Consider the following 23,555-nt stretch of genomic DNA (forward strand, 5'->3'; position numbering starts at 1 on the left):
AAAAAATTTTTTTTTAATTTTTGGTAGTTTGCAAAGTGAATATTCTCCTAGAAAGCATCTGAATGATTGTAATTGTTGTTATTGTGATATTTGGCGGCTTTTCTAAAATAACCGTACTGTTTAGTATAAGTCCATACGCCAGTTCTACCATTTCTGTCGACATCTGCATTACTTATGGACGCCTATACATGTTTCTGTTACAGAAAAGGAACTATAAGGGACCTCTTCAAATAAACACTTTTACCGTAAAACCTCTTTGAATCTATTCAAATCAGTTGACTATAACAAATAGCTAGCATAAGAAATAATGTGTTGTTCTAAGTACTTGTATTGAGCAACTTCTTATAAAAGTAATTCATTTTCCAAAATATGAGAAACTAACAATTTCTTTTGGATGGCAGCTCTGATGATATGAAGACATATATTTGTAAATTTTATTACAAATAGTACTTGTTTTATATAGAATTGTTGATATCATTAATTGGAAGTTTATTATTAATTATTTGTGTATTAGTAAGTGTTGCTTTTTTAACGTTGTTAGAGCGTAAAGTTTTAGGTTATATTCAGATTCGTAAGGGACCTAATAAAGTTGGTTTGATAGGAATTCCTCAGCCTTTTTGTGATGCAATTGTCAGTTACTGCCAAACAAATATCCAAAAATGTATGTAAACAGCTTAGTGGCCAGTAAATCATTCCTTCAATGATGTTGGCCCGCGATTCGAACGGTATTTCGCCCGAGAAGTGTTTAAAATAGCTTTATTGTAAGCATTTATTAACAAAACAGCATCGTTTATGAATGGACTCCACCAATGTTTGCCCCAAAAAGAGAAACAACGACCCCCGGAGCATTCTTTGAAAGATTCTTTAGTTATGCAGTAAAAATACACAGCGTTTAAGAGACAATCTTCTTCAATGTTGTTTCACAAGCAGCCACAAAAATTATATTTCCCTTTCAACTTTTGCTTGAGTATTATTCTAGTTCTAGTTCTTGTTTGTTTGACCACATCAAATACATACTTAGTAAAAATATTATTTCTGCTTTTATAACTTCTATGGATGAAGATTTTTGGAACTGGGCTCAATTTTAATGTACGCTATTCATGCTCAAATCTTTTGATGTAGTTGATGTATGAAGAGACCTCAAATTCTTACGAAGTTGATGAAGATTCTTGTGTTCTATTTGAGAACTTATTCTAGAAATTAGGGAAGGAGTTGTTCCATGGATCCGTTCTCCGTTCCAACTAGATCTGAGCTCATGCTTAAGACTTCCACTCCCTAATGGTGCTAAGCCATTTCCATTCTTCCTTTTTTCCATTTTGGGCATAAAAATCGTCAGTAATAGCGCCTGTTAATTTGCGTTCAATTGTTCAAGCAATTTAGTCCATCAAATGTAAATAAATGTTCAAGTATTGAGTTTTCTTTGTTTTGCATTCATTTGTGCGTTTGCTCAAGTATTTTGATAATCTATAAACATTTCTGACGGCATTAAACAGCCATACAAACAAATTTAAACAATGGTAATGTAAACAATAAGTTCATGAAAACAATTGACGGTTTCTGGCCAAGCGGCTGGCACATGAATCTGGCCAAATGCGCAAGTCGATTGCGCCTATCACTTGCCAATTTGTGCGTTTTGATAGGCGCACAATTCTAATGGTGTTTCTCATGGACATGCAAATGTCTGTCCTCCCTTGGGACAGGGCTACGATTTGCTCTTGGCATTTAAAAGCTCTACAAAGTTCGAGTATACATATGTATTTCGATTTCCTGTATAATTTGCTGGATTTATGTGCGGTTTGCTAAGAATTATAAAATCTTCATATTTATAACAAGTATAAATTCTAGAGTTGCTATAATTAGCTTGCTCGGCTGTGAAATACTCTATAGATAAGCCTATCTATGTAAATAGGCTACTTTACAAGAATAATTTTTTTTGTTTTTAACGTAAAAGCGAATTTTAAACAATATTTTGGAATATTTAAAACTCTGCGTTGAAGCTAGTTTTATTGAAGTGCGTTACGAATGTTAATTAAATGGTTCTTAAATTAACTTTAATATATAGTGGATATATAACAGTGTCAGTCCAGCCATACAGAATATTGATCCTTCTGTAAAATGGTTATAACTTTTCTTTATGTATTGTAAGACTAGCTGCTCAAAAGCAATGTTTTGAATTTATTAGTGCTTATGCTAAGTGCTTGTCTAAAGTGTGATTAGGACTCGAACGACTGGAACGAATTTTGAATCAAATTTGAACAATAGAAGTAAAAAGTTATCAATATGTCAAAATCATTGATATTGAGATGGCTTCTGAACTTCTCTTCAAACAATTCCAAATAAACTCAAATATAGTAAGATTTTTGATACTTTTTTGAGCAAATATTGAAGAAAATTTAAGTTAACAAATCAAAGAGAAACTAAATAATTTTTGAACTTTAAGCCATTTCAAAGTTTCAAACATACATTAACATTTCAATCAATAAAGCTACTGTGATGTTTATATAAATATAGTTTGGTTTTATGTATATGTTCTTAGTCACAAAGTTATGATAGGTTGTTAAGCTTGGTATAAATTTTCCTTATCAATCTTTCTATACTTATGGCGCTTGAGCTTTGAGAAAATCAAAATCAAAAGATTGAAAAATTTGATTAATTCCAGACTCCCATACTTGATAAGTTCCGTATAGCTAATATGCCCAGTTTTGTATATTTTATGGCTGTAGCGAATAAAACGCGTAAAAGCAGCAACAACTATTATATACGTGTATGTACATATGTCGATTTCGCATGCCTCGCTCGAGTCAATGTGGCGTATGCGCAATTATTTTGAAATGGCCGCCTGCCTGCTTGGACTGCGTTTGCTTATAATTTGTTTGTTGGCTTGGCTGCCTTTCGATTTGTTGCTGCTTTTTGTTGTTCTGCTGTTTTCATTTTCGTGATCGTTATTCATTTTTATTTTGATTTATTTATGCAACATTTAGTGGAAAATCCTTTTTAATGGCCGAACGCATTTCATTTTGTAGCGCACACACATACTGGCCCTGTATTCTTTTCGGTTGGCGAATTTTAAATTTTCGTATTTTATTTTTTGTATACACGTACATACAATATTATTCTCGGGGGCTTTGTTGTTGTTGTTGTTGCGGCTGCGGCTGCTGTCTCACATATTCTGAGTAGTTTTTTGGCTTCGATATTCTGCTGCTGTACTATTGTTGTTGCTTAAGGAAAAGAGAATAAAAATGAAAAATCAACAAATGTGCGAAGTTTTCTGCAAAAAATGACCGACGTAGCGCATCAATGAATCAAGTCTGCACAGCCATATATACATATACCTATATGTACATATGTACTCATATACATGGGACATTTGTCTGTTGCTTTGGGATTTTCAAATTCGCAGGAAATCCATGAAAATTCATGCTTAATATATGTATGTAAAGGTGGCAAAAGCAAACAAGAAAACGTTTTTTACTTAAGCAGGCGGCAAGATAATTTCGTGTTGTGCTTAGACACACACATGTGTGTGTATATAGTATGTACTATATATGCATGTATTTCTGATCATGAGTTAGTGTTGTAATAATTTATGTTAGTTTCTGTTCAGACTGGTTGCTCTATATTGTGCTATTTGTAAATTTCTACTATTTCTATTCCAATGCGTTGCTCTCCCTAGTTGCTCTCAGTCTCCTCGGGCTGTCTGTATGTATTTTTGTTTATACTAAAAATATCACTGTGTGCGTACATATATGTAGTGCTTTATATAGCAGCTTCGCTTTGGCTCGCATTGTGGTATGTGTGTCATTGTGCTGTAAAAATTATAATGACGCTGAGGATGATGAGGCGCCTAAGTAGCTGGCACGCACAGTGGTGAGGAGGTCGTGGGGAATGCACGGAAGAGGGAGTTATTTTTGGGCAAATTTTGTTAATTAGACATGTTCTGAATACCAATTTAAGCTTCAAACAAACGATATTATTTTTAAATTCCATTGAATTACAAATATTTATTATTGTTAACTTTGGTACTATTCATATCTATTTTTAAAATCAGCAACAAAATGTATTTTAATTTTGTGAAACTAAGCTGAATTTTGACTCATGGAATATTTGGAATATTTAAAGATAAATAATAGTTTGATTGATAAGAAGTTAATATAAAATTTATAAAACTTTGTTAATACGTAATGTATTATTTGCTTTTCTCTTCATCTGATTTGCAGTTTTATATGAATTTGGCAAACAATAAACATAGCATCTTAAGACTATTCATTGTTATTTACTGTTCCTTAATTGAATTATCATTTCAGAATGTTTGCAATTACATTTTGTTGCAAAGCAAAAAGTATAATTAATTGGCGAATGTCTTAAATTAATTTTTAATAGGCATAACTTGTATTGTGTTTTTTCAGAGCGATCAGTTTGTTTTGAACCCGTTCGTTGACTTATAAATAACATATAGAAATATTTATATCATAAATCAGATTGTGGCTAGATGTAGCAAATATTTTTGTAATAATACATTTTTATTTAGCATTGATTTGTGGCATTATTGGAATAACCAATCGGTGGTCGACATCCTTATTAGAAGTATTAGTTGTTAAGTATTAGTTAATAATCGTTAAGATATTGTACACTCCATTATCCAATTCGTTCTCCTTTTCGTCTTAGAATAGTTTTTAAGCGGTAGATGCTTCGTTTTATTATATCTATAGTTATTACCAACAGTTCGTATACATATGGGCAGAAAATAGATTTATATACTTCTGCAGTTCTCAGGCGTGCTGTGAAGTCTTCAGATTTATTTTATGTTGGCTATAATTTAATGCAAGGTTCAATACTTCCAAATTAGAAAGTTGATGTTGAAAGTTTAGCTACTTCAAAAAGCTATATTATAGCTAGCTACATTATTTTGAAAAGGCTTTATAACCGGCTTAATTCGAGTACCTCCCATTCCATTGAGATGCTCCAAAATATTGAGAATTTAAGTAGCAATATGCACAAAAATCAAGCGACATTTTTTTTAAATACATTAATTTTTATAAATGGTTGGTTGCTATTATTATTTCATGAAAATTGTACAAAATGTCAGAAAAAAAAAATTAAACGTATTATGTATTATGTTATGCCGCAAGTGATTTTTTCTCATATAAACTTATTTTTAGGTCGATTTAAGTGCGTTTCTTTAGGTTTCTCAGTTTTTCAATTATAGTAATATTTGAAGCTGTCAACTAAAACAAGTCATTGTAAATATGTGGTAAAACATGCAAATAATTTGCAAGCTATTCATCGAATTGCAGAAATTTCTTAAAGTTATATCAATTTAAATTAATGAGAATTAAATAGTTCTATAGTGTTTTTCTCCAAAAACCGACATTGGGATTAACTCTAAAGCACTCTAAAGCACACAGAAATTTGTGTGGAAATTATTTGCATGTCTCTTCGCAGCTTAAGTTGGTGAGCATAAAGGAATAGTTCTGGAAAGATTCGTAACTGTTGTATGTCCACCTGTTTTGCGTCAGTGTGCTCGTGAACAACTGATGACTAAGTCGTACGACTTTCATACATAAGGCGGCGCAATGACCATGTAGCTTTGTTTTGCTCAAAAGAAAATGGAAAATAAGTAGCTAATTAGGAGATAAGCCGAGAGAAAATTTCAGCAACCTTTCATCATTGCCGTTCGAATGCTAATGTGTTGGCACTATCAGATGCGAGTATTTATTTTGCTATATGTATTACGATTTATCCGAATTTTGGGCTTTTAGTTTTGCATGCCAACACAATTAAATGCATTTCATTGGCCATAATTGTGCTTTATATCTGTTGTTGTAACATTATTTCTCAAAAAATTGGCATTACACATGCTCGTATGTGTACGTTGGTCCAGCTGAAGGCATTTTGTTTATTTTCATTTGACAGCACATTAAAAGTGAATGGGAGAATAAGAGAGAGAGAGAGAGAGAGAGAGAGAGAGAGAGAGAGAGAGAGGGAGAGAGAGTGGGTGAGAGACAATAGAGGGGGAGAGAGAATACATAGAAATGCAATTTATTTTTTTTTTGACTCTATTGAACTGAGTAAATGTTTTAGTTGGCATTCATTATCCCCCGCCTGTTTCTGTATGCGTTTTCAGCACACAATGGAAAAACGACGTAATACGCTGGATCGCTTTCAACGCCTGGGCTTCGGACGTAAATCATCGCCAGCGAGCAGCACGCCCGCCAGCGCATCCGGTGCAGAGAAGCAGCGCAAAACTTCCGAGAGATCGGAACGCCTCAAAGAACTGACCGAACTACTGCGCGGCAACGCACGCGCCACCACAACACCGACACCACCACCTGTGCCACCGCCACGAAAGCCACGCGCGCCACACAACTCGGCAGCGAGCAGCATGGAACGGCAGGACACGAGCGCCAGTCAAACGTCAACGAGTGCCGACATGGGGTCATCATCATCAGCGGCAGCGGCAATGGCAACGACAACGGCAGCTGATGATCAATTGCTGGCGCCGTTGGAGGCTGGCGAACAGGCAACAGCAGCAGCAGCAATGAGTGGCAGTCAATTACAAAAGCAGCAAAGCACAAATAGCAGCAGCAGTAGCAACAACAACAACAACAACAATGGACTTGCCACACGCAGCGGCAGCGTCAGCGTCAGCGCCAGCGCCAGCACACCCTCCACCGCAGCACGCATTATGGCCTCGCTAAAGCCAAACACAAGTCTCTCCAACCTGGAAGCTTTCATGTTGGGCAATCGTGAGAAGTCCAAATCGCCGCCGCCATCGTCGATGCTGGCTACTTGCGATGAGGCTGCAGCAGGCAGTAGCGAGTGGACCACGCAGCTGTCGAGACCGGAGGCGCGCAACGTCAGCTCCGGTTCGTATGCTCAGACAAAGGGCATACCGTTTCGTTCGCTTTCGTTCTCACACATCGATTACAAGTCCACGTTGTGTGCATTGCGCGATCGTTTGCGTCGCGACAAGGCCGTCGATACATCGAGTCCCACACATTCGTTGCATCTGGGCAAGGAGGAGAACAGCGAAGAGAGGGACAGAGAGCGTACACCCGATCCGGGTTGGCGCCATATCCCGCTAAAAAAGGCTGAACTGTGCATCAATCTCAATTACGGACAGGAGAAGTCGCTTGAACATGTGCTTGAGAATGTGCCGGACTCGATAGCGGAAGAGGATATTTTCAATACGGATACCACCAGCATTACAAGCATTCTGCCCGCTACGGCAAGCAGCGTCATGGCCGCTCACGCCAAAATGGAGTCCCTCACCGACACCATACAATCGGAGAGCGAATATGGACTCGATGAGGAGCAACTGCCACTCGTGGTGAAGACTCAAGATCCACCGCTCATTGTGGAACCGGAACTGGAATCCTCGATCACCCCACCCAGTCCGGCCGCAGATAGCGATAGCAACAGCGTTACAAACGCTCCAAATCTGGCAACTTTAATGGAGGAACAGTTGCCCCTTGAATCGCCACCCGATAATTTGCTGCAGACGGCGACCACCTGCCTAATACCTGTGCCTGTTTACGAGTGTGCCGCTCAAGAATGGCTAGAGACTCCGGCTCAGGAGTGGGTTGAAGTAGCGCCCGAGGAATTTGGAATAGTGCCAGAAACCATAGAACCTATGGTTTCCCATGCCGCATGCAAAATTTCGCAAACTTCACAGCTACGCAGCGATCTAGTGCCCACGATATCGGTTAGTCGGAGCTCCGAGGAAGGTGAAGAGCGTGGCCAAGTGGAACAGCTACTCACACCTGATGTCCAGCTGGCCACAGTTGCGTCCTCTTCCTCGCCCATCAATAACAACAAATTAACACCTGAACGACGGCAGGTGTCGGCGCCTGTTGAGCAGCGCAAGCGTTACAGCCATGACGATTTGGACTTAACGAATTTGGAGCTACGTAGCTCCCTAGAGGCCATTGCGACGCCTCGACACAGCACAGATGAGCGGCACAAGCGGCATCTGGACAAGTCCACCAAACGCAAGGGCATGTACATAGATAATGCTGATTGGCACTCGCCGGCGGTGCCCCATCGTGGTCTGGCCCTGGATATATCAATTGCCAACTTTAACGCAATTAAGCCCGATTCGCCTGATGGTTCGCAAATGTATATTAATAGCCCTGCGACTGAAGATATGCGCACTCCTAGTTCCTACTCCTTTGAGCTGAATACACCGGAGCTAGAAAAGGGATCGCCCTCGTGGGGTGGCGGTAATGCCAGAGATTCAAAGTCACAGTTGCTGAGCAGCTTTAGCTGTCAGAGCAGTGAGGACAAGGATGATGCCAGCATTTGTGGTGGTGGTCCGAAGAGCTATAGCTATTTTCGCACCGATTCCAACTCGGATAATGAGTGCGAACGTAATTCTGGTTCCAGGGAACGCGTCAGTCCTAGTCCTACGCCTAGCGGAGATTACGATTATAAGCGCTACTCCAAGCGCCCGCTAAGAGGTCCCTACGGCCAGATGCTGGAGGCGGAAATGAAGAAACCTAATCGCATGCACTTCGAAGAAATTCTTGAAGAGCTACGCGAAACCGATGGGTAAGTAGAAAATCAGGGAGGTGAGAAAATCACACAACAGAATCAATCCATAAAATTGCCACATGTATTCCTTCATCCCTCACAGATTAAGCTCACGTCGCCAGCGCGGCGTCGATGACGCAACGCCCACGGGCAGTGTCGGAGGCGCGTCCACCCCACGCAGCAACCTGCCACAATATTCTAATTCGATGCGTGTGCGTAAGTCCAACACGTATCTGCCGGTGCCATCACATGCACGTGCCGCCTCTACGCCTTCACAAATCGAACATGTCAGCAAGGTGTTGTCGTCAACGCCCACGTCGGCGTCTGCCAGGGACCTTCACGAGGCGACATCAGGCAAGCAGCCGCAGCATCCCCAACCGCAAATGAAACGCGCGGCATCCGAGGCACCCGCACCAAAAACGCATCACAGCAAGCGCAGCCAATCGATGAGCAGCAATGAAAAGTCAGGCGGCAATCATCATCATCATGGCCATCATGGGCATCATCATGCGCCCAAGCGCAGCCTCGATGCCAATGTCAACAACAATAATAATAACAATAACAGCAAGTCCAAGGCTGTCTCCGGCGCCAGCTCCGTTTCAATGGATGCAACGCCAAATTTGAAGCCCACACCGGCCCTCCTAGCCGAACTGCTGAAGGGCTCCAGCGAGAACATGCTCTCTGAGCAGCGACAGAAAATGTTTGCGGTGAGTACCGAATACTATTATGTAAATATAACACCACAATAGTGATGTGCAAAAAATCACTGCGATTAGCAAGTCCCTGAGGAAATAGCTTTATTGCTTCAAAATTTCTTTGATTAGGAAATCGTTAGTTATCTTAAAATTAGTTTAATCTTGTGGCTAATTGACTAGCTAGCTTTGGTGTCTGGGTTACGGGCTTTTTTTTTTTTTAACTTTATCTGCATTGCTGTCTAGACCTTTAAAAAAAAACTGTCTGATAGTAGATTAATCGAATGTCTTTTACCGGTAGAAAGATTAGAGATTAGAAATTAACCTAAATAGACTTCATTTGTAAAAAAAAAACAAGTAAAAAAGCTAAAGTCGGGTGTCCCGACTTTGAAATACTCTGTACATATGTTTACAATAATTATAGAAAATAAAAAAAATTAAGAAAATAAAAAAAAAAATTTGATCGATTTTACCTCTCTCGGTATTCGAACTCACGTAAAGGGTGTATAATTGCACATTTACATAGCAATTGCGTCTGTGTGAGTGTATGTATGCCTATGCGCATCAATTCGTGTCTGTGTAAGCATTTTCGCAGTCAACCAAACAGCAACATCAACAACAGCCGCGGGCAGCGCTTGAGCAGCGCTGCAGCAGCGCTGCATCAGCAAATATATTTATGGCTATAACTTCTTGTTAAATCGGTCTATCATAATGAAATTTGGCATACGGACACATAATAACTAACTGGGGGTATTTCCAAAATTTTAGTTCGAAATTCCAAGAATTACGGGAGTTACGATTTGCGGGGTAGAGGGGGGAGGGAGGGGAATTCCAAAATATACATTTTCTGCGTATTCACATAAGGCATCTGGGACTAAAATTTGGTATTCCTAGGTCTCTTGTACATTTCATGTACAGAGTATAAACATTTCTGGTCATTTTGCAAATATTCTGAAACCAATCAATATAAATTAATATAAATTGTTCTTATGAACAAATAAAGCATAAGTAGATAAAAGTCAGTAACTGCAAAATGTAATTTAAGAATCTGGTGATCGATATATAGGAAAATATTATTCTTAGTGTGATTAAAGTAAATAGTTTCTGCGAAGCATACCCTTTTGGAAGCTCCTAAAATCTGTGTGATTTTACCAGGATAATTGTCTGCTATAGGCCAACATATGGCATGTTGTTTGCTGGGCTAATTGCCTGTCTGTCTGTCGGGTCTGACAGTACCTTTCTTAAAATTTTAAATTATTGTTTATTCATCGATTATTTTAAAAAAATTTAAAGAAGAAGAAGTCGTAAAGACACCTGTCCGTTCACGTCTGGTAGCCATAGCTTAATGTCAAATGGGTATAATGGAAAATGAATTATTTCAGACTTTCCGAAAAATAAAAGTTTACAGCCCAGTTAGTGCACTGATAGAAAAATTACAAATTCTCGAACCATACTTAAACAATAACATAATATGTACTACATTTGGGAAAAGGCAATAAATCTCACGTTCCACATATCCCATAATAGTTCTCACACATTTTAAATGTAATGCACTGCGAGGGTGGTTAATATTCTATCCATTTTCAATTGGCTGTTTATAAATGATGGTTAAAGTAGGTCAAGAAAAAATTTAAGATTTTAAATATGATTTATTTGTCGCAATATAAATTAATTACTAAAAAGCATAGCATTTGGATAAATCGGGACTAAAGTGAATTTTCTGACATGCCGAAAATACTATATTAAAAGATATATAAGGACGCCTATTTGAATTGGCATTGTCAACTATATTTATTGTTGCCCGTTTTAAATAGCTTCTAAGGACCTATAATTTATGTACCATGTAGGAGGAAGCTTCTCTTCTTGATTTATTTATCGATGGCGCTTCAAAGTATGCTGCACTATTTTTGAAACTGCGTAGTGCAATTGCCGTAGGAGGTGTGCATGCGAGTGTGCGTGGGTGTGTGGGAGTGTGCGCCCAGTTTGTTTTTCATTTTCCAATTAGCTGCCCACTTTGGCATTTTCCGTGCAACAGGTTCACCTTCGCTTACTTGCAACCTTACGCTCTCTTCTGTTCTATCAGTTTTCAGTTTTGTTGCGCGCCTGCTCTCTCTAGCCGTCGCTCTCACTCTCTCTCTCTCTCTCGTTTCATCTGCCTGTGTGCATTTTACTTCCACAACATTTCGCAATACACACATTTATGTACTTTTGCTTTTGTGTTTGTTCGACTTGTTTACACATTTTACATTCCGCCCATTGGGTTGGCGGGGCTTGGCTTCCTCTCCATAAATTATTTGAGCAACCACTGCCACCCGCCGTGCCATGCAAATAAACAAGGCCACGCCAACTGGCTGCCTGCGCCGTCCATCTCCAATACTTTCCACAATAAAAATAGTGTTGGGCTTTGCTCAGTCGCCGCTGCTGCCTCAGTCGGCGTACTCTGCCACTACATCGACTTCTGTTTCTGTTTTCGTTGGCTCGGCCACTTGGGCAAAATTTATAGTGTGCGCCTGTTTTTGTTTTGTTTGCTAAGCACTCCCAACGCAGCCGTGTTCTGCGGGAACTGTGGGTGATGGTGTGGTCGATGGCTGCGTTGGTCGCGGGGGAGCGGTCGGCCTCGTCGGTTGCACAATGTTAGCGCGCATGCCTCAACACAACAACTGCGCATTGGAAGTGCAAATGTAATGATTAGCATTAGCATTAGTATGTTAGTGTGTTAGCAGCGTGTGCTCTTGCGACTGTTCCATTCCAGCGTTCCCTTGCTTAGGGACAGTGGTCAAAATAAGTATTTATAGTGGCATTATGAACAAATTTGAACAAAACTTCTTGGTTGCAATTAAAAATAGGTATGTTAAATGGAGTCCGATTATAGACATTTTAGTTTATTAGAACTAAAAATAGATACATGATTAAATGATTTAGAAAACATATTATTTTTTCATAGTATTTTCAAAGATTGGTAGTTTCCGTTCACCTTCGCTATGTGTACCTAAAAACATTTACATTTATTTTCCATCGTAAAGGATTAACATGTGTTGTGTTTAAAAGGGAATCTATGAAATGTATAATATATGCAAATAATATTTAATATATTGTCTTAGGACTCATATCTAATTAATCTAACTTTTAATCTTTTAATGATAATAAAATTTATTTATTTATTGTTCAACAAAATATTTGGCAGAGGAGGTTAAAGTTTGCGTTCGTTTCTATTATTTGATTTAGAAATATTCATTGCATTTATAACGTACAAGGCACTTGAGAAAATAAAATGTGATTAATTGTTAAATCTTAAATATGTTTTACAGGTATTTTTAGTATATAAAACTTAAAAATACTGCGGTTAGGAAACATTTTCAATTTCACGAGAATGTATATGTTGGGAGAATTAATTAAATGGGAACTTCCTTATTTAGTTCTTTAATTTATTATTCAGTTTTTGTACTAAAGATTGCCAAACCTCCTGATATCAATATTAATATTATTTTAACAAATATGTGACCACCGTTTGAAACATGGGAATATGAATTTTTCTCTCTCAAACTGCTTGCTTCATTTTTTACCCAACTAAGCACGGGTATGTTCACTTTTGTTGAATTGTATGAATTAAAAATATGCAATACTGTATAGAAGATTGCTTCATGTTTACAAAATTTATATTTTTGAAAAGTGTTATTCATGCTCTTTACATTTTAAAGTAGGACAACCTTTTATTTATTAGTTTAACATACTAGTACAAGTTTCATAAACACAAGATTGTTGCAAGTTTTGGGTTTCCCTTTACTGATACACAACCGGAAAAAGATGATCATATCTTTGTGTGAAAATTTGATACTTAAGAATTAAATTCTTACGGATAATGTTGCACATTTCACAATTCTTAATCGCATGGGACCTATTGAAATGGAATATTTTGGAGCTTGCGTTTTTGGATTTCCGCTTGTAAGCAAATCAAATAAGTGCAGCACAACAAATTTAATGTTTTCCCTTGCATTAATTTAAAAAAATAAATATCAGTTAAGCATTGCCTGTCAATTTTGCTCCAATGTGACTGCCAAAAGTGTCAGTTGGATGCCAAATGCCACAATGTAGTAGAATCTTTTATATTGTGCCGAGCCTTTCCAATGAAAAGTGAAAGCGTGTGTAGCTAAATTCTGCTCTGCTCGGCCCTGCTTTTGACAGGTTTCATTTCCTCGGCTTGCGAGCGCGGTGAATGCCAATGGTTAATGTTTTTCAGAATTTTGCGTTTTGGTGCCACTTGTCGCATGCAGACGGACTCGTGAGCTTCGCAATGAACGCTGCACACGGCATTCCATTACCATTGCCACACACAAACACACACTCTATACACTCAACACACTCTCGCTGACACACTCAGCTGAGATCGACGGCAAGCACAAAATGCTAATGACCGTTTGTTTATTAGCCGACCTGTCAGACAGCGCATGGTTGAATAATGTTTGGGCTAATAGACAAAACGCTAAGACTCGTTGCGAAAATGAAAATATTTTTGAGTGCGCCCACCCACACACACACACACACAAACATACACACACAATCGCATATACATATGTATGTATGTAGAGTACACACATGTTATTGTTTTAAACATTTACACATGCTGCGTTTGACGGCGCTGTAAAAGTTTTGTTGTTCGGTTCGATCGGATGGGTTGGCCGGCGCGGGGGTGGATTTTCAGCTTGATTGGAATATGAAAAATGGAAATTAAGTGTGTATATGGCACAATGGAATGTTTTTCAACGTGTTGAGTGGCAGCGCACTCCTGTGCAGCTGCTTCGTTCTGTACACACACTCGCATATACCATATACCTACATACAGTCAACGTGGCTCTCTCGCGCAGCAGCAACAGCAGCGGCAGAGGCAGCAGCAGAGTAAGCAGCAGCGGCGGTGTCAGTACCAGTGGCAGAGAAAGAAGGCAGCAGCCGACGCCATGAACGTCGTTTTCTTCCACTGCGCGCGATTTAATTCTTATTTGCCTTTTGTACGTCGATTGTGTGGCGAAATTTTTCGTGTTTCGTTTGTTTTATTTTGTCGTGTTGTGAAAAAAGAATAAATACACTAGAAATCAAACGGCAAACAGTACACACACGCATCAACAAGAACAACAACAAAAGTTTAAAAAACGCGCAAAGCAAGAACAAGATGAAATACTCGAAATAATTTAGAAAAATAGTTTGAAAAGGCGTAGAAATTTATGTGCGCGAAACATTTTACATATATAAAAAACATATATGTATGTATACGTTTTCCATTATGTCTTTCTGTTCGGCAAAGCAAATAACGCAGCAGCACCAAAAACAACAAAACAACAATTAAAATATATATACAGGCGCATACTTTGTTTAAAACATATTTCATAAATCAAATAATTAAAAGGCAGCCAAGCAAACCGAAAAATTATGTGCGCCTAAATGTCTGTCTGCAAAGCATGAGTATGAGAGGTTGTGTGTGTGTGTGTGTGTGTGTGTATTGGGTTGAGTGTCTGTGTGTGTCTGGCTGCCTGCACAGCACCAACCTCTTGTTGCGCACAGAAAAATGTTTAAATAATAAAATGCGATATGTATATTTTTAATTAAAGCCAAACATGTTTAATATAAAACGAGTAGAAGCACAAATCGAAATTGAAATGGAAACATTACTGGAATCTTAGGAAATGGAAGAAAACAAAAATGTGAAATTCCAATTTAAAACATTCATATTCTGTCTGTGTAAATATACGCACAAAACACAAATTCCGCTTTGGCATGCCGAACGAAATGCCATAAAAATAATAATCGAATTAAATAACCGAAACAAAGTATTTGCGTTGCGACCCAGAATATAAATTCATAAGTTTTAAACCGTTGCAAATTCCAATTCGGAAATATAAATTTTCATTTCTGTTTAATTTTTTTTTCATTTTTTTCTTTGCACGACCGCTAAAATTTTAAATGTACATCCTACACACGCACATACACATACATATACTCGTTTGTGTATGTGTGGGAGCCGTGTGTGTGTATACAAAAAACATGTAATAAATGCACCTGCGTATAAATTCGCGCACAAAAGTATGCAGCATTAAAATTTACAACCACACAATGCCAAAAAAACCCACAAAAACAACAATAACAAAACCCAAAAGAAAATTGTGGAATACGCATGCAAAGTGAGCAGGCGTGTGCGTGTCTCTCTGTGTATGTGTGCGTCTGTGTGTGTGTGTGTGTGTGCCTTGGAGCGTATTCTGTTTGCGCAATCAGCAGCAGAGTGTAAAATAAATATGTACCTCCCCATGCACACACATACCTATTCACATATACATACATACATACATATGTACATACGTGTACATACAATCATGTACTTGTATAATATAAAATAAATTCAATATAAGTAACAAGCGCAAATCACAACAATAACAAAAGCAGCAACAACAACAACCACGGGAGCAGGCCCGACAATATAGTGTTTAGTGTGTATATGCAGATATAACATGAGTACAAATAACATGCAGTACGTGGCGCACTCACATACAAACTCGTACATGTACACACTTACTATATGCATATACTATACATATGTACTTATGCATGCACATATGTATGTATGTATGGGTGACTGACTGCCTGTTGGGTGCCTGATAACATGTTGCTTGGCTATTGACTGCCCAAGTTAACTGCTGAGTGGCAATTAATGTGTGTATGTGTACTTTATGTTGTCTTTCTCGTTGATTTCGTTGTTGTCGTTGTTGTTGTTAGTATTCTTAGTGGTGATTAATCAGACAATTACTGCCCAGTTAGAATAATAAGACGTAAGAAGCAACGTCCACAACAGCTGACTATTGAATACACACAACTACTTATTGAATACACACAATACTTATTTCCGACTTGTACAAAAAGTGTTAAATTGAAAACAATTTGTTCTGAAAAAACTTTGTTAAGTGCACGAGAATTGTAAAGTGAAAGCTATTGAGGAAAAAGGAACTAAATCGGCCAAAACTTTGGCAAAAGTTAGTAGAGTAGAGAGATAAAAAACGTAGATGCTGAAGAGTCGAAAGTTGTTAAGTCAGTTGCTAATTTTTATTTCCCAATAGCATAAAACGAAATATTATAGTTCAAGGCTTTTAATGGAGAAAAGAGGAGCTTGCAATGCTTGTGCAGTTGATGTGGTTTTGATAATACTAAGAGCTCTAAAGTGACAAATTCGAATCATCTAGCGGGACTTCAACACTAAGTGTTTAATATTTTCGGGGTCCTACTCTTAAACGGTTTCGCTTGGATTAAACTGTACTCAAAGTCAAAAAATCTAAACGAACTTCGCAATAAAAGTATATTGTTGTTAAATATTTCATTATGAGATACTTTCTAGAATACACATGTGTTCATTTCAAAAAGCAATTTCGTGTGAAACCAATTCAATTTTGGATAAATATGCGCATCAAGTGTAATAATTGGAATTATATCATTATGCCATTTTGTGCAAATATAAAAGTTAGCGAAGGTATGTGGGTGGACTCTAGTGGATGTAGATATCTGCTAAATTGAAATTATGCACTCTTTTGAAATAGAGATGTTTTCATATAAAAATGGTAACTATAAAAAATTACGATTTTACTTTTAATGTTATTTAATGCTGATTATTGCATACCCAAACCATTAACACAAGATATATGCTTATAGTTTTAAATGGATTGTGAACTAAAATGTTTGTTTTTCTTCGATTCACTCCAGTTGTCATTGAAATTATAAGATTTAAGTTTATGAGTAGTCCAGTAATTCCTTTGTAGCACTGGTTTGACGATGTGTTGCAAGTATTTTGCCATTCACCTTAATTTGGTAAAAAATTATATGAATCATTCCGACTTATTTTCCCTGAAGATATTTATTGGACCGGATAAAATTAACAGGATAGGTCAAATTTTCACCTTGAGTGAAATTGGCCAGACTTATTATGGCATGGCAAACCCGTAACAAGTATTCGGTGATGCTATATTTAATAATAGAAGTATTATCTGCATTCTGTTTCTAAAAGATCTATTTTCTTGATATTTCTGGTTTCCCTAAACTATGGCCATATTGAAAGATAATTTGAACGCAATTTACTTCCATTGAACTCGAATTGTATAATTATTCTATGCTAAATTATAGTTTTCTAATATAAAAAACTATATTCAAATCCCATTATGTTAGGCCTATTACCATTTAAGATTTTTCCAATTTGAGAAAGTAGTTACTTTAAATAAATATACATCCCCAATATAAATACTTTATGGTCGACTACTTCGGTTCTCCTCCCACATTCTTTGAATTTATCTGAACAAGTTGCATGTAGATAGTATTTTATTAAAAAGTATATCTACTCGAAGGATGTCGTAATCAACTCTGTTCAACTATTACGTATTACTTAATGAAGTAGCTTCCACATTCCTCATACTCCTATGAACTTCTTGGACACAAGTATAGTATGTGTTGATATTGTTGCAACTGCAGTTTATTGCTTACATCACTCACACCTCTTTCGTGCCCTTGCTGTGCGACGCCTCTCTTAAGTATTCTCAATACCACGCACGACATCATTGTCAGTGTCATTATCAAGTTGTACGCACACAGAGGCACATACTGAAGGAGAGGCGTTCATGTTAATGCCACACACATCCTCAAGCCAGAATCCACAAACCTCTGGTGGCACTGCTGTTGTGGCAGTAGCGACAACAGCCACTCAAATGCAAGTGGGTCGTAGCGGTTCTCCCACTCGACGATTTGACGATGCGACCGACTACAAGTATATTATGATGACGACGTCGTCTACGCAGGCGAGTTTTATGTGTTGTTGACGTTGGCAGTAGTAGCTGTGGGTCTGGTGCTGGCTATGGGACTGTGTTTAGTTTTTAGTGCCATCGCATTTAAGCCGGACGTGCTTTTATTTTTATTTAGAACTGGGGAGCTTTCGTAGCTCAGCTCAGCCAGGCCAGAGCATATTTTAAAAACGCATTTGTGATTTTAGTTACAGGCATTGCCTTTTATGTGAATTGCCTGAACAACTTTTATTGGATGAGTGTGTAAAGTGAGGCATCGCCTGCATTCAGGCAATCGAGCCATAAAACATGGTCTTGTGAGAAAGTGAATCGGAAGTGCTTAAACTATTTCTCATATCCTTGAATATGCACAGCATTTTCTCTCTCATTACAATTTTTTTCTTTATTCGCATGCAAAGCGTTTGCCTCTCGTCTCAAATCCCTAAGTGCAGCAGCAATTGTTTGTCTACAAAACTGTTGACCTCAGCCTTAAAGGCAAATTGTCAAAGTCATACCACACACACACACACACACACACATAAACATGCGCACACTCTGAAACAGCACTACGACATGTGCATATAGAATAGTGTGCAGAAATGCACAGCAGCCTTGAACTTAAACTTTTGCATGATGAGATAACGAATAGGTGATGTTGGAATTTAATGTCATACGAATTAATACAAATATGCAGCAGATGAAATAGTTAGGTACGTACCTAGGTACGAAACTGTAGTACAATTTACTTTATAAGAACGCGCTAATGATCTGAAAGTTACTTTGAATGAGTGTAATCATTCCGAAAAGAAAGATGTTTTTTTCTGGGAAAACTTTATATCCACTTTGGGTTAAATACTTTACTTGTACCTGAAGAATTTTCGGAGTATATACTAGTACTCTACCTTACCTATGTAATCGAATTGTATCCAGTATTGTCGCCTTCCTTAATCAAAACTGAATAAGTTAGTAATATTTTTGAAAAAGCTTAAACGTTTTCATCAAGTGTTTTCCAGGAAATATGAATTGATTGTTCAAAATATTAGACCAATTTTAAAATTAAAATATCATAGTTTCCTTATACTTATCCTAACAAATGATGAGATTTCAAACGATGTTTATTTTAATTTTTGAAATACTTGGCATAAAGCTTTCTGCAAATCTATTAGTTTACAAAAAAGTTCTTTTATTCAATTGTCTATAATTGGCTTGCGTTTTCAGACAGGAATAGTTAAATGAAATGAAATATTTTTGTTGTGATATTTTTTCTCTTTTCAAATAGTAGAAATTCAATTTTCTGCAGTTGGAATTAGTGGAAATGTGGAAAAATAATCAAATTCCATTCCGCGCAAGTGAAACTCTAGTAGAATGCAGTCTAGCTATAAAACAAGTGAAAATCTAAGACAATGGTCGTGATATAAAATTAGTTAGATACATTTCAATAGGTTATCGCTACATTTAATTTAATTTAATAAAAACAAACCGTCTTGCATTACAATATGAATAAAAAAAATGTTGAAATAGTTGTAATAAGGTCCATAGAAAATACAAATTGGATAAAGAATAAATAAAAACATTTTCAAATATAGTTGAAAATCGAATAAAAAAAGTAAACACAGCAAATATACAATTATATTAATACGCAAATACTTTGAAGAGGACATTCAAAAATAATAATAATAATAATTGAAGCCAAAAATATGATAAACTCAAAATGTTTCTACGCCTTTAACAAACAATCACCCTTTTTGCAATGCAGAGCTCATCAAACACAATGCTGTTAAAATTTCCTAAATAAACTACATGAACAATAAAATTTTACAAAAAGAAAACGTAGCTTTTGTTAGTGTTGCTAAAAGAAAAACAAAACAAAAATAATTCCAAAGCAATCAAATCTAGTGGAATAAAACAAAAAAACTAAATATAACAAGCGCTTTAATCAATCAATCATTCAATAAATTTGTACAAAAAAGGAAAAAATGTCGCATAATCGCGAAAATCTCCGCCTAAGTTTGCTCGACTTACAAGCCACACTGACCGCGCCCTCGAACACCGTGGCCGCTGCCATCTTGCCACAAACCCAGACACAACAGCCAACGCAGTCGTCGCTGTCGCAGTCGCAGCCGCTGGTACTGTCGGCAGCGCCCACGCTGCCCTCGACCAGCAGCAGCAACAGCAGCAGCGTCTCCCAAGCGGTCTCAATGGCCACCACGACGGTGGCCCGATTGAGCAAGGCTGGCTTTGGGGCAGTGTCCGGCTATCAGAATGACAAATGTGACAGGCTTAAGAAAATGACCTCCATAACCTGCTCCGATTCCGAAGATGATTCGGAGCGGCGAGCACAGTATACGGATATTAGCAAATGGAATCTGGGCGGCTATGATGGAGTAAGTTTTGGATGGCTGGCATATACAAGAGCTATGCCGTTATTATAGAGCGGGAAAACTATGGTGTAACGTTGTTACTCTGCCGCGGGTATGCTCGCCGGCCAGAGTATGCTGTAGTAAATTAGTAAATTAGGCACCCCAAAGTGCCGAGGTGTCCAACAAATAAAAGAGGGCGGTATGCCAAAACTTCTCCACGTGGTTCTTTAATTTTAAAAAATGATACAGAGCGCTTCAGTGCGCGTTGGGCATGAGCCAGAAGAGAACTAACTAAAAAACTACTTAAAATTACTTGCCTTCATGGCTTCTTAGTCTCTACTCGTTCTTACGACCACTCGTAATGACGCGCGGCTGCCCGCTATGCAACGCGTCATTACAATGGCCAGAATTAAAATTTTGAATCTAAAAAAATTATTCCATTTAACATAATTTCTGTCTACCGAGTCAACTATAGCTTTAAAAACTTATCATATAGTATTCGAAATGCTCACAAATATTATTAAAATATACATTTTCACTTTTTAAATTAATTTTCTCAGGATTCTTTACTGATTCTGTTTGATCTTAGATTGGATTCCATTGTTGATAGTATGCTGATGTTTTAGCTTAAAAGATGATAGTAAAAATATTAGAAACATTATCAATCCGTTTGTATGTTAATCCATCTCTACGAGCTAGTTGATTTCGAACAGTATTACAACTACGGCCAAGTAACTTGGTAGATGCAGGCATGACAGACCCCATGTTATATGTAAATATATATGATCAACCAAGAAGGTACGAGTCGATGTATTTGCAGTCCATAGAAATGTATGTTTCAATAGATGGTTACAACAAACTTCATTTTAGTTAAAAAACTGTATCGGGGAGTGCCCAAGAATCGGGCTGACTAATCGGATTCTCATTAAAACTGTATCATTCATTCACTTACAGGACACACGCACTTATGTGGTACAGGAAATCTATCGCAATGAGCAATCCTACGTGGAGGCCCTGCAAACTGTAGTAGTGCGCTACCTAAGGGTGTTGAAATTACCCGAACATGCTGGCATGATTGATACGCGCACTGTAGATGAAATATTCTTTATGGTTCCCGATATGCTCGAAATTCATGAGAAATTTTTGGCTCAATTAAAGCAACGCTTGGATGATTGGGATGCACAGCAGAAAGTGGGAGACGCCTTCATGGAAACAGTACGAATGCCTTAAAAACACATCATTGAATCTTATATTGAACATAATATATTTGCAGTTCTCAAAGCTGGAAGTTTTGGAGGTATATACCTCTTTTGTGAACAATTGCAATCGTGCCAAGAATCTTATACGTACAATGAAACATCAGCGACCATCGTTTGCCAAATTTCTCGAGTCTACGTCACGTGAGCACAAAGGAAAGCTAACACTGGACAATTTGTTGATCAAGCCGGTCCAAAAGTTTCCCAAGTAAGTGTTAACTTAGAAAAAATCTCTTAATAAGAAATTAAAATAAATTCGAACTTAGGCAAATCTAAAGAAAATTAAATAATGGAGAAATGTTCTGTTCCAAAAGATTTCTGTAACTAATTCATATCAATGTTTTGCCACAGCTTTGAGTTGCTATTCACACGGCTCATAAAGCACACCGATCACGATCACCCAGATCAAAAACATTTGCAAGATGTACTGAAGCTGGTGCACGACATTTTGGTGCACATCAATGGCAAGGAGCGGGAAATTCTGGAGAATGGGCAACGCGAGGCTACACTGCGCGAATTGGAGGGTGTCATTGAGGGCATAACAGACTTGATAGCACCCGATCGCCAGTTCCTGTTGTTCGATCTGGTTTCCATGCCATCTGGTCAAGGTGCGCGTAAGGAGCGCGGATTCTTCCTGTTCAATGATCTCCTGGTCCTGACAAGCATCAAGAAACGCAGCGGCACCATTCGGAAGCCGAACAGCAGCACTTGTCCTGGCACTGTAGCCAGTACACTCGATACTAACAAATATAAGTTCCTGACAAAAATTTCATTGGATTGTCTAGAGATTGTTAAGTGTAAGTTGAGATTTGGATTTTAAAATACATTTATTTTACCGTCTCACTCAATTAATTGCAGCTAAGGATGAGAACATCAAACGCATCGTTACTGAAATTGAAAACTTGGCCGAGGACTGCAATAAATTGCAACAAATCACCGATATAACGGTGTCATTGAAGTTCCCGCATCAGTATCTTGAAGATGTTATACGTGAGTTGCATCGCGATGTGCAGCGTCAATTATCGGAACGTCAGACAAATGACACGCAACTCAATATGCTCGAACTGACGGTCAGCTCAACGTAAGTGTATAAGTTATTTGTAAATAATTAATTAATTTGAATTGCACGAAACCTATAATAAAAGCATATGTACGAGTATATGCTTGTAAATGTTAGGAATTCTAACTATGTTTAGGAAACTTAAGACACATTTCTAGTTGGATGCAGTTTTTCCTGCAATACACTGCAGGCGCTGAAGGAGTCCAGCAAAATGAAGACAACATAACTAACTAATTGCTATAAATATAAGCTTTACAGCAGATCAATTAAAAGTTAGCAGCATTCGCAACTGTTGTCCAAATAACAGTCACACTCGTACTCACAGCTGTTACAGCGACGTTTACATCACAACGCGCATTTAATATGTATTGTCCCAATGGCAGCGACACTAACAGCTGTGTTAACAGCAACAGAAAGGGTGACACTAACAGAGACATGTGGCACCAACATAACAATTTATACACAACATTAAACTTATTGGAAATTTATTTTAACTTTTAACTACGACAGTGAAAACTCCCTGAAGGAGGTGTCCATCTTTGGCGGACACTTTTCCACTGTTTTTTTTTTAATTTTTTTTTTTTTTAATAAATTGAATCGAAAAAAGAAGCTTCAATAATTTAACATTTTAGAACGAATGGCTGCACCTCCGCGGCAATTATCCATATTAGGACATTGTCGGTTTTCCCCTTTAATGTTTGCCCTTTAATATTTGTTGTTGGAATATACACAAAGGCACTCAATGTTTGCCCTTTAATATTTGTTGTTGGAATATACACAAAGGCACTCATAAACACCAATGAACGCACATACTCACTGTAACTAATTAAGTTAAGAGTTTTTGTTTGCTTTGTTTT

General features: G+C 37.7%; 1 protein-coding gene across 1 annotated transcript in view; it reads left to right on the forward strand.

Moving 5' to 3' along the window:
• LOC115625394 (pneumococcal serine-rich repeat protein) overlaps positions 1-23,555 on the forward strand; it is a 73,062-nt gene that overhangs the window by 43,747 nt on the left and 5,760 nt on the right. The window contains exons 8-14 of the mRNA XM_030520433.1: positions 6,125-6,435; positions 6,586-8,550; positions 8,636-9,239; positions 21,337-21,597; positions 21,656-21,846; positions 21,990-22,435; positions 22,497-22,719. Of these exons, the coding sequence (XP_030376293.1) occupies positions 6,125-6,435; positions 6,586-8,550; positions 8,636-9,239; positions 21,337-21,597; positions 21,656-21,846; positions 21,990-22,435; positions 22,497-22,719 (4,001 nt within the window). The remainder of the gene's footprint in view (positions 1-6,124; positions 6,436-6,585; positions 8,551-8,635; positions 9,240-21,336; positions 21,598-21,655; positions 21,847-21,989; positions 22,436-22,496; positions 22,720-23,555) is intronic.

Source organism: Scaptodrosophila lebanonensis, unplaced genomic scaffold, assembly GCF_003285725.1.
Source record: "Scaptodrosophila lebanonensis strain 11010-0011.00,11010-0021.00 unplaced genomic scaffold, SlebRS2 tig00000072-arrow-pilon, whole genome shotgun sequence".
NCBI classification, from domain to species: Eukaryota; Metazoa; Arthropoda; class Insecta; order Diptera; family Drosophilidae; genus Scaptodrosophila; species Scaptodrosophila lebanonensis.